General features: G+C 38.5%; 3 protein-coding genes across 5 annotated transcripts; 2 read left to right on the forward strand and 1 right to left on the reverse strand.

The window, feature by feature from the left end:
- Positions 1-363: 363 nt before the first annotated feature.
- LOC131783136 (citrate synthase-lysine N-methyltransferase CSKMT, mitochondrial) lies at positions 364-3525 on the reverse strand. 2 transcript variants are annotated; one of them, XM_059099877.2, is made up of 2 exons: positions 3224-3525; positions 364-1613 (listed from the first exon to the last, which is right to left on the reverse strand). In XM_059099877.2, exons 1-2 carry the CDS (start codon positions 3300-3302, stop codon positions 874-876), a joined length of 819 nt encoding a protein of 272 aa, XP_058955860.2. In that variant the 5' UTR covers positions 3303-3525; the 3' UTR covers positions 364-873. The 2 variants fall into 2 exon arrangements, with proteins under 2 accessions (XP_058955860.2, XP_058955859.2); XM_059099876.2 differs by having other exon boundaries at positions 364-1616.
- A 67-nt stretch (positions 3526-3592) lies between these two features.
- Positions 3593-6844, forward strand: LOC131783126 (protein-L-isoaspartate(D-aspartate) O-methyltransferase). Of its 2 annotated transcripts, none has more exons than XM_059099867.2 (8): positions 3593-3711; positions 3778-3882; positions 4210-4241; positions 4890-4994; positions 5376-5496; positions 5613-5698; positions 5965-6136; positions 6506-6844. In XM_059099867.2, coding segments are annotated over exons 1-8 (717 nt in total). In that variant the 5' UTR covers positions 3593-3617; the 3' UTR covers positions 6508-6844. The 2 variants fall into 2 exon arrangements, with proteins under 2 accessions (XP_058955850.1, XP_058955849.1); XM_059099866.2 differs by having other exon boundaries at positions 5965-6133.
- Positions 6845-11999: 5155 nt separating this feature from the next.
- Positions 12000-13883, forward strand: LOC136277936 (uncharacterized). Its single transcript, XM_066160857.1, has one exon. It carries the CDS (start codon positions 12036-12038, stop codon positions 13311-13313), a length of 1278 nt encoding a protein of 425 aa, XP_066016954.1. The 5' UTR covers positions 12000-12035; the 3' UTR covers positions 13314-13883.

A 13883-nucleotide genomic window follows, 5' to 3' on the forward strand; every position in this document is an offset into this window, starting at 1 on the left:
CCAACCAAGACGAACGAGATTATTCAACGAGAGAGCTATTATGCCCAGCTTTGTCTACTTACTTTCAATTTTAAACAAGATCACCATAACGAATCATGAAAATTCTACTCACCTCAGTTTTTTCTCTCTCTTCCCTTTCCATTTAAGCGTAAATCATTACATTCCTAAAGTTTGTGACGTCTTCCAAGAAATCACCGCGCCCTATGATTACAAAAAACTTGGAAGGAGTCAAATTATGAACCAGATGGACTCACTTAACTTTGAAAATATTCTGAAGAGATTTTTCTTTCATTTCGTTTCAAAACTTGACAACTTTTAAAAGAACGCAATCAAATAGGAAATTCCGTAAAGAAGGATGTGAAATTCATCTGTCACGAGCGAAGGCAAAGTAAAGTAAGAAACAACTGTTTTCCATTACAAATACAGTGCGTCTTCAGCCGTTGGCCTCTGATGTTAAGAGAAGTAAAACAAAATGGAAAATTCAATTCGTTTTCCATGTATCAAGTACGTCTGTGCCAATAAGGAACTCAATAACTTTCGTCCATTCGCTCCAGCGATGGGCTAACGCTCGAAACGTCAGCTTTAAAACTCTTTAGAGTGGCCAATTTACGTTATCAACTCAGTTGATAATACTTAATTACCCTATCGGAGCCAAGGTCGACATCACAGTTAGCAAAGAAAAACTAAAAAAAAAAAAGGCAAACAGCATAAAAGACGGGAAACGCGAGTGTCCATGTCACGATTGGTTTAATTTTTTAATCTGATTGGTTGAGAAGGTGATGCGAGTTTTTTGGGCCAATCAGGGAGCAAAGCTAAGCAAACCCAAAGCAATAAATTATTACTTTCCACAATCAGTTGAAATAACTCTAAAACTTAAATTTTATCCATGCCAACACCCTTTTTGTGGACGACATACAAATAATGCTGAAAGCTTGAACGTGTGTCCAGTTCTCGCCAGGACAAACGTAACGTCAAAGAGTTAAGCGTTGTAGAGTGCGATTGAGCTAAGTCATTTTTGAATTTTTCCAATGCGTCCAAACGCAGTTCCGGTGGTTCATCCGAGAACTGAATCAGCTTTCCACAGGGTTTCAAGACACGCAAACACTCACGTAACACTTCTGCAAATGCACCCTCTCCTATAGGTCCTTTTAGAACTGCATCGGAAGTACCCTTATCTAGAGCCAAAGAAAATGTTTCATCCGCGAAAGGCATATTCTTTGCATCAGCTTGATGGCATGCCAGGCCAGTCAAATCAAGACTAGATTCCAGTTTTCCCTCTGTCTCGACAATCTCCTTTGCAACTAAGCCACGTTCTTCAACAATTTTTCTTAAAGTTTTTATCGCTTCATGTGAAAAGTCGATGCAATCAATGCGACAGTCACGATTTAAGTGTTCAAATAGCTTCAAGCTGAAATCTGAGGTTCCACAACCAATCTCCAAGATTCTTGTGACAAAACTGTGACTGACAGGGGGTAGGTAAGGCTTAAGAACTTCAACGGAATCTTCAAAACGCACAAACCAATCAAAGTGTTTGTTACCTTGACGGCTGGCATAAAAGTTGTTCCAGTATGATTGATCAGACATGTCTCCAAAACATCGTAATGCAAACAAACCTGCTGAAAACAAACCACCAATGCAATTAAACTTTCACACAAGTGCTTTCCTCCATTTTAACTAAAATAATTGTACACCTTCAACACATACATGTAAGTAAGATAAAGTCAGTATTTGAGCCTATTGGCCCACACAGCCAGAGTTTGTACTTGTTTCATGTAGCGTAAAGTATCAAGGAGTATTGCCACTCCCTACTGAATGGGATGTTAGTTCATCACAAGGTTACCCCCCCTCCCCCTCCCCCTCCCCCTGGCATTTCATCAGGCTTCCCTGACAATTTGCCAGTTCCCATTTCAACTCCTGAGTAGAGAGAGGCACCAAGAGAGTAAACTGTCTAGTTCAAGAACACAACACAATGATCTGCCAGGTCTTGAACCCACACCTCTTGAAGCAGAGTCCGGTCCACTGACAATCAGGAGAATTTGTCTCTGACACTACATGTAAAGTAAAGTAGGAGACGAGTGACCAAGACAGAATTTCTCCTTACAATATCAATACAATATATGCAGACAAGTAATAAGAATAAAGAATAAATATCAATCAGGGGATCATAGGCTGATCCAGTACCAAATTCTCCAAACTAACATCACAAGAACTGTGAGAAAGACCGTGAGAAAAATTACTAATAAGATCCTGGGAGTTAAAGGGTTAAAGGAAAAAAGACTTTGATGAAAACTTGCCAATATGATAGAAAGACTGCACAGAAACATGGGAATTAAAACTGACCCAACTAAAAAGTTTTTAATAAAAAAAAAAGAGAGACCTGGCAGTTCCAAGCTTCCTTTCCTGATAGAAAAAGTCAGCACAGAGAATGTGGGATCCAAGTTGGAACTGCTCATCAAGAAGATGTCAACTTTGTTTTATTTTGCGTAGGTGTGTGTGTGTTGGCAGTTTCAAGAAAACAGGAGGCTCTTTAAAGAAATAGGGATTCTACTGTGGCTTTCAAGTTGATCTTGAAAAGGTTTTTGTTGTTAGCATTTCACTTCTTGGATTTCCTGAAAGTCTAATCTCTTGTCAAAAAAATGTTCGAATCATTTGCATGAGTAAAGTTGGTTTATAGGGAAGGGTCATCAGCATGCTACAAGGAGAACAATCTTTTCCTGAAAAAATTCACCCAAGTCATAGTCTCCAACATAAAATCTAATGAAATCACTCAAGAAAGTTTAAAGTCACAATATTTAAGAAACTCAATTTCTACATCAGTGAAAGACTACGCTTATTGAGGCAGCTTCTTCCACAGCTTTTTTTCTGTCACAGTGAGGAAATATGATCGGATTTCACCTATTTTTCAGGCCTGAGGGAAGTTGACCAGAAGTTGAATTATAAAGACAAATACCTAGGGTCTCCTCTCCCCCTCAAGCTTAACATAGATAGCTACTTAACTATGCAATGTCACAGAGTCAAGTAACAGCCATTTCCCAGTATTGACCAATGACCATGACTAGTAAGTATCAAACGGTAATTGTTCAAAATAATTTTAAAACACGCCCAGCGTTTTGTCCACTCCTGCAAATCATTCGTTCATCACAAACGATGTGTCACGTCATTTGGTCACGCCAAGAAATTATATTTTTCATTTTGTTCACCTCCTTTGTAAATTAAGCCTCACCTTTTTCCATGTCATTTAAATCAATTTTTGTTCTAGTTCCTGAAACAAAAAATCTCCTCCAGTGTGCGAGCAGACTCATTCCCACCTCCGCAACAATAGAGATCTGGGATGAGATCGCGGCGAAGGACGAAAAAACTTGAGCTAGAGGTATTTTACCTCCAAATGGCAATTGAGGTGAGACGCTTTGGAAGGCTCTTAAAAGAATACCGATGTTTCCTATTGATATATCTGGTTCAGATGCTGTGTTTATGAATAATTTGCCTTTCGATTGCTACCACTTAAATGTTTGCGCTGTTGGCTGATTCGACCACGTTGTTGACCACATTACGGCGTCACGCATGTCAGCAGTCCAAACCAAATGTTTGTGCGCTGCGCATCTTAACTGTTATGGCGGATGGGAGTTTCAAGAAGTAAACTTAAAATTTTGAGGAACATGGCGTGGAGATCGCACGGGGAAAGTAACAGTGACCTGCTCGATCAGCTCAAAAGTACGGAGATATATGATTTATCTTGCTTGGTGTTGAATTTAACTTTTTTTCTTCCCTTGATTTTAGTCCATGAAGTGTTGAAAAGCAAAAGGGTCGAAGAGGCTCTGAGACGAGTTGACAGGAAACATTATTGTCGAAATCGAGCATTTGAAGATTCTCCACAACCAATAGGTTGGTATGATTATTTGCCATGTTAATCGACTGGAAAGAGATGTGTTTATGAATTCTGATTTTCAACGTATTTGTAACGACGCAAATATAGTAGTGAAACCTGTGGAAAATCATTTGTTTATGTTGTGTTTTACGTGACGAGTTGGATAGATTTTCCAACAGTTTGCTAGATTGCATTCGTTTTACACAACTAGAGAGACAGAGAGAGAGAGAGTTAGAGTAGAAAAATGAACACATACACAAAGGGGTTGGATTCTGAACCCTTCTTGATCAGAAAATGAAAAATTTAACGTTGACTGTATGACTCATTTTGCTCTTGTTTTGTAGGTTATCAAGCAACAATTAGTGCACCACACATGGTAAATAGTGTGTGAATAAAATAGTAATACCAGAGCCTGCAGTGCACTCTGCAACATAAATAGGAGAATATGGTAACCCATCCACCTGTTGAAATTTGGTTAAGGCATTGTAGCAATGTAGGTCTATATCAATCAAGTAAACCAGACTTTAACACTGGTAAAGTGTCTGAATTCAAACCTCAAACTAAATCATTTGAGCTAAGCTATCAACAGCGTGAATTTAAACACTTGAAAGACTGTTAAATTGGACTATCAACTGTAATGTTCTATTTACTGATTTTTTTTTTTCTTCCATAAATGCTCTTACAGTTTGATTTATCACTGGCATAGTAGTAGGAAGTTCAGTTTTGTCTGTAATGATACAATATTATTCCAAAATGATCAGCAATCATCATGGCTTTGTTTCAAATTTTGCTTCCTTTGGTTTCTGAGTGATCAATAATAACATATATGTAAGAACAATGATCAGAAATTTATGTAGTTCTGTGAAAAAGGTGTATAGATAGTCATGATCAATAAATGAGATAGCTACTTCTTGGGTATCTAGTGTTTTTAAATCAACTGATAGTTACCAGCCAGACAAAATCGGAGCTAGGTTTGGTTACTGATATTTCTACTTACTGCAAGTTACATGTAATGTTGTTACAGCATGTGTACGCACTACAACAACTTGAGGGTCATCTCAAAGAGGGCGCTTGTGCTTTAGATGTTGGTTCAGGGAGTGGCTATCTCACAGCTGCTATGGCTTATATGGTGAGTACCAATTAGTATTAACATGCTCATGTATAGCAAGAAATTGAGAATTTACTATTGTCCATCATTTTTATTTATTTGTGAAACATTACCTCCATTATTATCTGCATTACTATCATTATTGTATCAGTACTCTAGAACTGTGACTGTGGTAGTAAATTGGCAATAGAGACAACAAGACAACTTGGTTTAATCAACTCAGTTAATAATGTAAATTTTCCTCCATGAAGAGGTTCTAAAGCTGACGTGTCGGTGTTGGCCCTTGGTTAGATCTCATTCCTTCCCATTTTTTAAATAAGTAAATCAACTTTATTTGACAAGAGTATCACTTAACAGTTATTCAACTGAGAAACTAGTGGCCTCAATCCTTTGAAACTTCAGGTTGGAGAAAGTGGAAAGGTTTATGGAATTGATCATATTGATCAGCTTGTCAAAGATTCTTTGGCTAATATTAAAAGAGGGAATCCTGAACTCCTTGAAAAGGGCAGAGTCAAAATTGTCTGTAAGTGTTTCATTTTCTTGCATGAGTGTGGCTGTAGAAAATTGTGTCCAAATCCACAGTTGCTGATGGCTGCATGTCACTCCATTTGAAAATTGCATTTGTTCCATTTACTGCAGCTGGTGATGGGCGCAAAGGTTATGAACCTGGGCAACCCTACGATGCAATCCATGTGGGAGCAGCTGCAGCAGAATTACCGTCTGCTGTGAGTAGAAGATAAACTTAAATCTTAAATTTAACATGAACCCCTCTTTGGTAAATGTGGATATGTGATTTGTATACCACATTTACAGTAGTTTCCTTGACCCTTTAACTCCCTTTGTGACCAAGACAGAATTTTTCTTTGCAATATCAATACAATATCAAGCAGACAACTAACGCACAGCATTACACAGCATTCTTTGAAATAAAATAACTTTTAGTGAATGATATTCATTTATTTTCATATGTACATACATTTTTTACCCCAAGCTTCTAGAGCAGCTTAAACCAGGAGGTCGTCTTATTTGTCCTGTGGGAGCAGAAGGGCGGAATCAGGTTCTTGAACAGCATGATAAACTTGAGGATGGCCAAATTATGAAGAAGAATCTGATGGGTGTCATCTATGTCCCACTCTGTGATAAAAAACACCAGTGGCCAGGTTGTAAGTTGTCTTAAAATTTTATGGCTGTTTCTTAAACTGTTTTGATTTTTGTTCAAAGTGGATTGAATATGTCCTTTTGCGTGTATGTGTTCCAATGGACCTACAATCTTAAGATAAATTGAAAGAAATTACTGTTTTCAGTCACTGAGTTGAAGGGGAGTCAGCTGGCATAGATTTGCAAACTGCGTATGCATTTTGACATCCTTGATAGAAAACTAGTGACTTCTGGCTGAAAGGGCCTTAGCCTGTGTTGGTTTGTCAATCAAATATGAAAGTGTATACAGGCAACACTGGGTTACATGAGAGCTGTTTATTCCAGCACAGTTTATTATGATGTCTCAATTTGCTCTTCTCTTTTTCTATTTTTAGAGTTCTAAATAAAAGAAATAGGGTACAAGTGGATTTTGAAGAAAGCCAATAGCATATTTCAGGCTTTAATGCTAGTTTTGTCTGTAACTTGTTACTGTTCAAGCATTGTTATCGATGACATAAAATCTTAAACAGAAGCTCTCTTCAGTGAAAAGTTCTGCATACTTTAGTATGAAAGGTGAAAAAGAAGAATGAACAATTTCTTCAGGTGGTTTAAGCGGAGGATCTTTTAAATAGAAACCATACTAAAAAGTGGATTTTTATTACTAAGATATTTGTTATTTGTCTAGTTGTCAAGAAGTAGGTAGACATTATCATTAAAAGTTCAACAACAGCTTACACTGGTGTACACGCGTTTGAGGCATCATTGTTCATACCTTCATCTGTCAACTGAGGCTAACTTCCCCCTCTAATGTCCAAAGTTGAACCCCATACAGAGTGCTTATTGTGGTTGATAGTCATGCACTGAAGATCGTTGACTTTGCAGCCGAAGTCACGAAATCAAAACACAGGTCTTGCGATCGATCAAACATATCAGATGGAATATCACACCCTTAATGGTTTCAAAAAAAGAACAGCAGACCTTAGAAATAATGTATGAACAGAACAAAAAGGTCATATTCAAGACAGCCGTTCTGCTTCTTCGCATAATGATGAAATTAACAAATAGATTTCATGTTGCTATGCGTATGCGCAGTAATAAATAACAAACGATGTCAAAATGTGGTTAGACCAATTATTATTTATTATTAAAGAAGGAAAATCTTGTTGATGGTGACGTGATCTATGCGTCCGTCCTCCTAGAGATCATGAGAAAGAACCAATCAAAATTGTTCGGCGGACCTGAAGCTCTGCCTCTGTTTTTGTGTATGCCCCTACCTGCCAGCCAAACGTCCAAAAAGAAGCTCCACCACGTTGGTCGATTTGTGAACGGGCAAGAGATGGTTGTATGCCTCTAATGCGTCAGCATGGCTTTTCGTAGCCTAAACGCATAAGATGCAAATTGTTTCCTTAACTCGTCGGCGATAAACCGTGCATGAAAGGAAACTGAATTGTAGCGAATGGAACGTCAACGACACCTCATTCCTCAGTGCCTATTCTTCCAACGGAAATAACCCCAGTTAAGAAATGTGAGAGGATGACGGGTGGCTGTTCTTTCAACGAATAAAACCGCAGAAAAGAAATGTGAAAGGTTAAAAAATACCTCTGTGTGAAGATGTTGGCTACAACTTCACTTACATGCCAAACATGGCGTAAAAAAAGAAGCAGTGCGTCAAGCTTATCAATTCCTTCCGCCCATCAGCAACCAGTGCTCCCCAGTCCTGAGGCTCTTTCTCTGCTCCATTTGTGCTCCCACCTGTCAACCAAATGTCACAGACCAAATTTCTCCTTGTCACTCCCTTTTTACTCAAGGGAAAAGGGGCTGTGCCCCTGTTATTTGCCAGTATGGCTTTCGATGGCCCAAAACGATGAGATGCAGACATTTTCCCAAAGCTAACGGCAACAGACTACGCGTAGATCGGAACGCAATGGTACGTAATAGTGCATCGATAATAACTCTGCAGCAAAAAATTTCCAAACGCACCAAACTCGCGGAAAAATTGTGAAGAATGGTATTTCATCCGTTTTGGAGGTTGAGTTACAGTCAAAAGTCATCTTCCAATGTTGCTATGCGTGGTCATATCTATAATAGCGCATGTTTCTTTTTGAAATATTTTTTGATTGGCATCTTTGGGAAAGTAGTTAGCATAATGAATAGCGTATTAATTGGTAGTCGAAATATTGTAAACGTATTGAAAGCAAAAGTTATAATTGTAAGTAATAGTAGTTATAGGCTGTCCACCTGATTGTATATGTAACATACAGTGAGTAGTTGTATTATTCTTGTGTTTTCTAAGTAAAAAATGTAATAATTAAAGAGATTTCATGTTTCCAAGGGTCTGTCTAATTATAAGTCACATATGACGTCAAAATGTGGTGAGAACAAAACAGTGGCTAACAGTCGCACACGAGGCACAGCTGAGTGCGTCGCTTCCACAGATCAAACGCATATGGAACGCAAAGAGATATCTTCGTCAAACACAACATTGCCGATCAGATTTAACAAAAAAATCACGTTTTACTGAACTTGCGGGTGAATGGTGAATCGACTATTGCAGATAAACTGACAGTAAACTAACTCCTTTGAAAAAGACTTACCACCCAGATTTTTCTACCAAACCAAAACTAATTAAAAGGTGAGGTCAATGTGTTTATTTTCCTTGTCTTCCCCTGCAATTCCGATATTCAAATGGTCCTTTACTCAATAATTTACGCGAGAAATTTTCGAAAGAGGAGCATCCGGGAAATTTGTTATTATCTTGTAAAATATATAGAGAAAAGGCGGGATTTAGAGCGTATTTGTTTTCAATTGGCTTCAATCTTTCATTTAAGTGCTATCAAATTAATAGAATGAGAAATGGGATTAACTTTTGTGCTCGGTAATGAATTAGAGAAATGTTTTTGGTCACGTCACGAGCATGGGACACAGGAAAATTTACGAGCCTCTCTTGAGGAATGGAACTTCAGACCTCTTTGCTCTAGCACTAAGCCACCAGCTCACCATAACGAGTCTCGAAGGATTCACATCGAGGTACGCAATAAGGATCCGCAAATTCATTTTAAACAACTGCAGAAAGTGCACGAGAGAGCGTGACCTCAGCTTTTCCTTGTAAATTTGATATACATGTGAAATACACGAGAAAAGCGTTTGAGAAGCATGTCAAAAGTATGGTCCCATGCACACATTGTTTCCTCTATTTTTTGTTTAGTTCTTGAGCCTGCATGCGAAAAACGTGTTCTCACACTTCGGAGCCTTGCACGTTTTAGAGGTTTGACGACGATTTGTGATTGAGCCTGAACAAGCTGGAATTTTAACCTCGGGCCTTTTGATCACACGTGTAAATATGATTTCCTTTTTAAGAAAAAATAAAACCCAAACCGCCTTTGATGAAGGTCGCATCGGAAATACCAAATATTTGATAAACGCTACGGTGTCACAGTGAATTAATACGGCACCTGCATGAAACAACCATTCTATCTGTTTCACTCTCAGAAATTAATTACTAAAATGTTTTGAACAAAAAAACTGGAATACTTACCAAAAATCACGTAGAAAAGATATGCTTATAACGTACTTTAACTTGACTTTAATCTTTAATTGTAATTAAATTGAATCTAAAGGTTATCTCTCTGAGAGGCATAATTACCGTATTAACTCCAATAAACGTTGCGGCGTTTAATGGTGCTTTGGCTTTTTTTTTCGTTTCCGATGCGGTGTTTAATCAATGGCTGCGTTTATGCCAAGATCTTCTTCGTTAAGTCTTTGACATCAGTTACAGAGCGTAGCGGCCGACACAAGCGAAGCAAATTTCAACGACAACTATGAGTTTCGCTAATGAAGACGCACTATGAAGCGAGGATATATTTTACGGAAAAGACTTGAATCGTTTTATTAGCGTAAAACGAGGTATCCAAGTACTTATCGTAAAATAACAGTCCCGCTTGTAGGAGTTTGACCAAAACGAACTTCGAGATAAGGTGGGCAAAAGGGCGCTTTTCGATAAACACGTCTTATCGTTAGCCCAACGCAAGATAACTAACTAAAATGCGGTTCTGGGTGGAACTTAAAGATCACGTCCCTAATGGACAAACAGTAACGTCACTATTGCGGTTTGACACGTTTAACACGAAACAAACTAAAACGAATCAATGTCCGGTGGCAAAGGCGTGGCAGCCGTTACACAGAGGATCATCTACAAACATTTTCTAGAGCAGCAGCATGTTTAAAGCTCCAGTGATTCCCATTTTGGAGATTGATTTGAAGGGAGTTGAAGTTAAATGCATTGTAATGAGCCCGTAATTTTTTTTCCTGTTGTTTTAATTTTTTTTCGTTGTTTTTGGCTATTTTGGTTTTATTGCTTGTCTTCTTTTATTTTTGTTCTTTTTATCCTGAATAAACGTCGCTTTCTTTGGACTGAGTGAAATTCTCATTTAAGGGCAGTGTATCCGATGCCCTAAGCGGTGTAGAAAGGTTTTCATTTGCTCAAGATCCAAATGTTAATCTCCTTCTAAGTTTTCAAGCACTACAACATTTATATCCGCTTATGTTGCTTAGAAAGCTATTGAATCACACGTAGCGCTATCTCCCGAAGTTTTAGGTATTGTTAATACAAGGCAAGACCATCAAGATGGATGAAGAGTCCTTGAAAATGTTGATTAAGTACATGAATGTCTCTTAAGTCCCTGCTTGAGTAGAAGAAATCCTTCACTTAAAATTCATCAGCCCACTTATTTTGCTTTTTTTTTCTGTCCTTGAAAATGTTTTTAAAACATAGCTTGACAAGGTCAAGGATGAAAACAAAGAAGGTATACTTTTCACGCGACGAGCCTCTTATGCAGGCGGTGATCATCTTCCACCTGTAATCCTTTCAGCTCACGCAATTTTCTCTGTATCCTGATGTAACTTGATAGAAAAATAATTTACATGCTGTGTCCACTTCAGTTTTCTTGAAAAGCAAAAAACTTCCAGCTCTGTATGGGCCTCTTTCGTGTCCACGAAAATGTAAACCAACTGGAGGATAAAAAGAGTTTTATTCTAGTGTAAAGCCCAGATCAGTCTAAGTTATATTTTTGGTACCCAGTTTCGATGAATGAATAAAAATGTTTAGTATCAAAGAACATAACGTTTCCCGTTAGATTAGAGTATACACAAAAGAACCGGAACAGATGGTTTCCTATTCAAGAATTGGTTAACCTATTTCCTTCGCTAATTCCTCATTTTAAATGCCATCGAGGTAGAATTTCAGATTCTTTACATGCTTAAACTTTAAAACTGTCACTATGGGTGTGTGTTAAAAACTTTAAGCTCATGCCGGTCGATTTTGCTTTCGTCATCCCACAAACTTTAAGTAAGGAATCGAGATCAACCCACACCAAGTGAATGAGAAATAAAGAAACAGAAAAGAAACAGAAATTGTTAGCAATCACAGAGATATCAGTCTCGAGCTGATTTTGCTGTCTTGCTCATGAAAACGTTTTCCAACTTGGGGAAATGGCAGAGAAAACTTTGCCGGAGATTGATCAAAAGCCATAATGATTAATGGGCGCTAGATCTTTGTTGACATGAAAAGACTAATCTACAAAAAATTAGGGCTAAACTGATTAAAGTTGCGTTGCATTTTTCTCGACAAAAATATTTTTTACAGACGTTTGGTGGGGTTCTATCTCACTTTAAGGCAAACCTACTTGAAACAAATTGTAACCAATAAAGATTTGCGCAAATCTATAAAGCTCAGTAATCAAATCCACTATTTTCGGTAAATCTCGTTTAGCTAATCGTATCATTTGTACAGTCCAGACAAGGTCATTGCCATTGACTGGTTAGCGAAACCTTAAGCTAGGATAAACATTTTATCACGATTTTGACAAGAATTACGTACATAAAGGGCTTGAGTCAGATATCGACAACACTCTCGCAATAACCATTGCAATGGCTGAAATTCAGTGCGTTGTTTTCACGACCTTGCTGCTTTTGAGTGCACTCACCTGCGTTTCAGGTAAAATAGGAAAATGTGAGAAGATCAAAATACCATTGTGCCAAGGCATTGGCTACAACTTCACTTCCATGCCAAACATGTTCAACCACGACACGCAGGAAGAGGCAGCGCTTGAAGTTCATCAATTTTGGCCATTTGTAGAGATCAAGTGTTCGGCGGACCTGAAGCTCTTCCTCTGTTCCATGTTTGCTCCAAACTGCCAGGCAAACGTCAAAAAAAGAGTTCCACCATGTCGTTCGATTTGTGAAAGGGCAAGAGATGGTTGTGCACGTTTAATGCGTCAGTATGGCTTTTCTTGGCCCAAACGCATGAGATGCAAAACGTTTCCTGAACACGGTGGCGATGAGCCGTGCATGGAAGGAAACGGAATTGTAGCGAACGGAACGTCAACGACACCTCATCCTTTAGAGCCTGTTCCTCTAAAGAAAACAACCCCATTTAAGAAATGTGAGAAGATCAAAGTACCTTTGTGTCAGGGCATCGGCTACAACTTCACCTACATGCCAAACATGTTCAACCACGACACACAGGAAGAGGCGGCGCTTGAAGTTCACCAATTCTGGCCGCTAGTCGAGATCAAGTGTTCGGCAGACCTGAAGCTCTTTCTGTGCTCCATTTATACTCCTATATGTCAGCCGAACTATAGGAAAGAAATTCCCCCATGTCGATCGCTTTGCCAGAAAGCAAGGGAAGGTTGTGCCCCTCTTATGCGCCAGTACGGCTTTTCGTGGCCCAAGCGAATGAGATGCGAAAATTTTCCGAAACTCGGCCAAAAGATATGCATAGGACCAAACAGAAATTCAGCTAAAGGATCCGTAACGACACCTTTACCTTCAGTCACTGTAAAGAAATGTAGAAGGATAAAAATACCTTTCTGCCAAGGTATTGGCTACAACCGTACCTCACTACCAAAGATCAAGGACGAAGATGCCGTCTATTTCCAACAGCTCAGGCCACTATTTGGATGCAAGTGTTCTCCAAATCTGAAGCTCTTTCTTTGCTCTATGTACGCTCCTGAATGCCGACCGAATGTCACAGACCCACTTCCTCCTTGTCGCTCGACTTGCAAACAAGCGAAGAGAGGTTGTGCTCCTTTCATGCGCTTGCATCACGTTCGTTGGCCCAAGAGATTGAGATGCAAAAATTTTCCAAAAGCTGGAGGCAAGAAGTCGTGCATAGACCCGAACGGGATTGTACATAAGGGTGCATAAACAATACCTCCGCGACAACATCTGCAGCCACTACCAAACACAGCGGAGAACCAAAAAGACTTACTTTTAAACCGCAAAACTTGGGTGCCATTTTCTAATATTGGCCGTCATTTATATCATCAGTCATATCTCGTCATATATTGCGTTCGATTTGTTATTTGAAAAAACAAGCCATACAGTAATGATGACGTGGATTACCGAAAGCTGGCGATTTCGAATCTTAAATTTCATAAGCAGTTTTAAGCCTTATTTGAACTTTAAAATTGATCTTTCAAGTTTACTTCAACTCTTCTTCTATTTCCGAGAAAGATGTGCGCTCTTTTAGTCTAGCGGAGAAAAGTAAATAAATATTAATTTGTTATTGAGGTCAAAGTAATAGTTATATGAAATATAATTTTCAAATGTGATGGGCAGGTTGTCTTGTAAAGATCCTTTCCAAGTCAAGTTTAAATTACTCTATAAAAAACAAAAATATCAGTAATCTTTGAAATAAAAGTTATATTCATTGTTTTTCTTGGTCGACCAGTGCGCAAAAATCTAAGTTGTGTAAAATAAGTAAATAAAGTCTTC

The sequence above is a fragment of the Pocillopora verrucosa genome, chromosome 13, assembly GCF_036669915.1.
Source record: "Pocillopora verrucosa isolate sample1 chromosome 13, ASM3666991v2, whole genome shotgun sequence".
Lineage (NCBI taxonomy): Eukaryota > Metazoa > Cnidaria > Anthozoa > Scleractinia > Pocilloporidae > Pocillopora > Pocillopora verrucosa.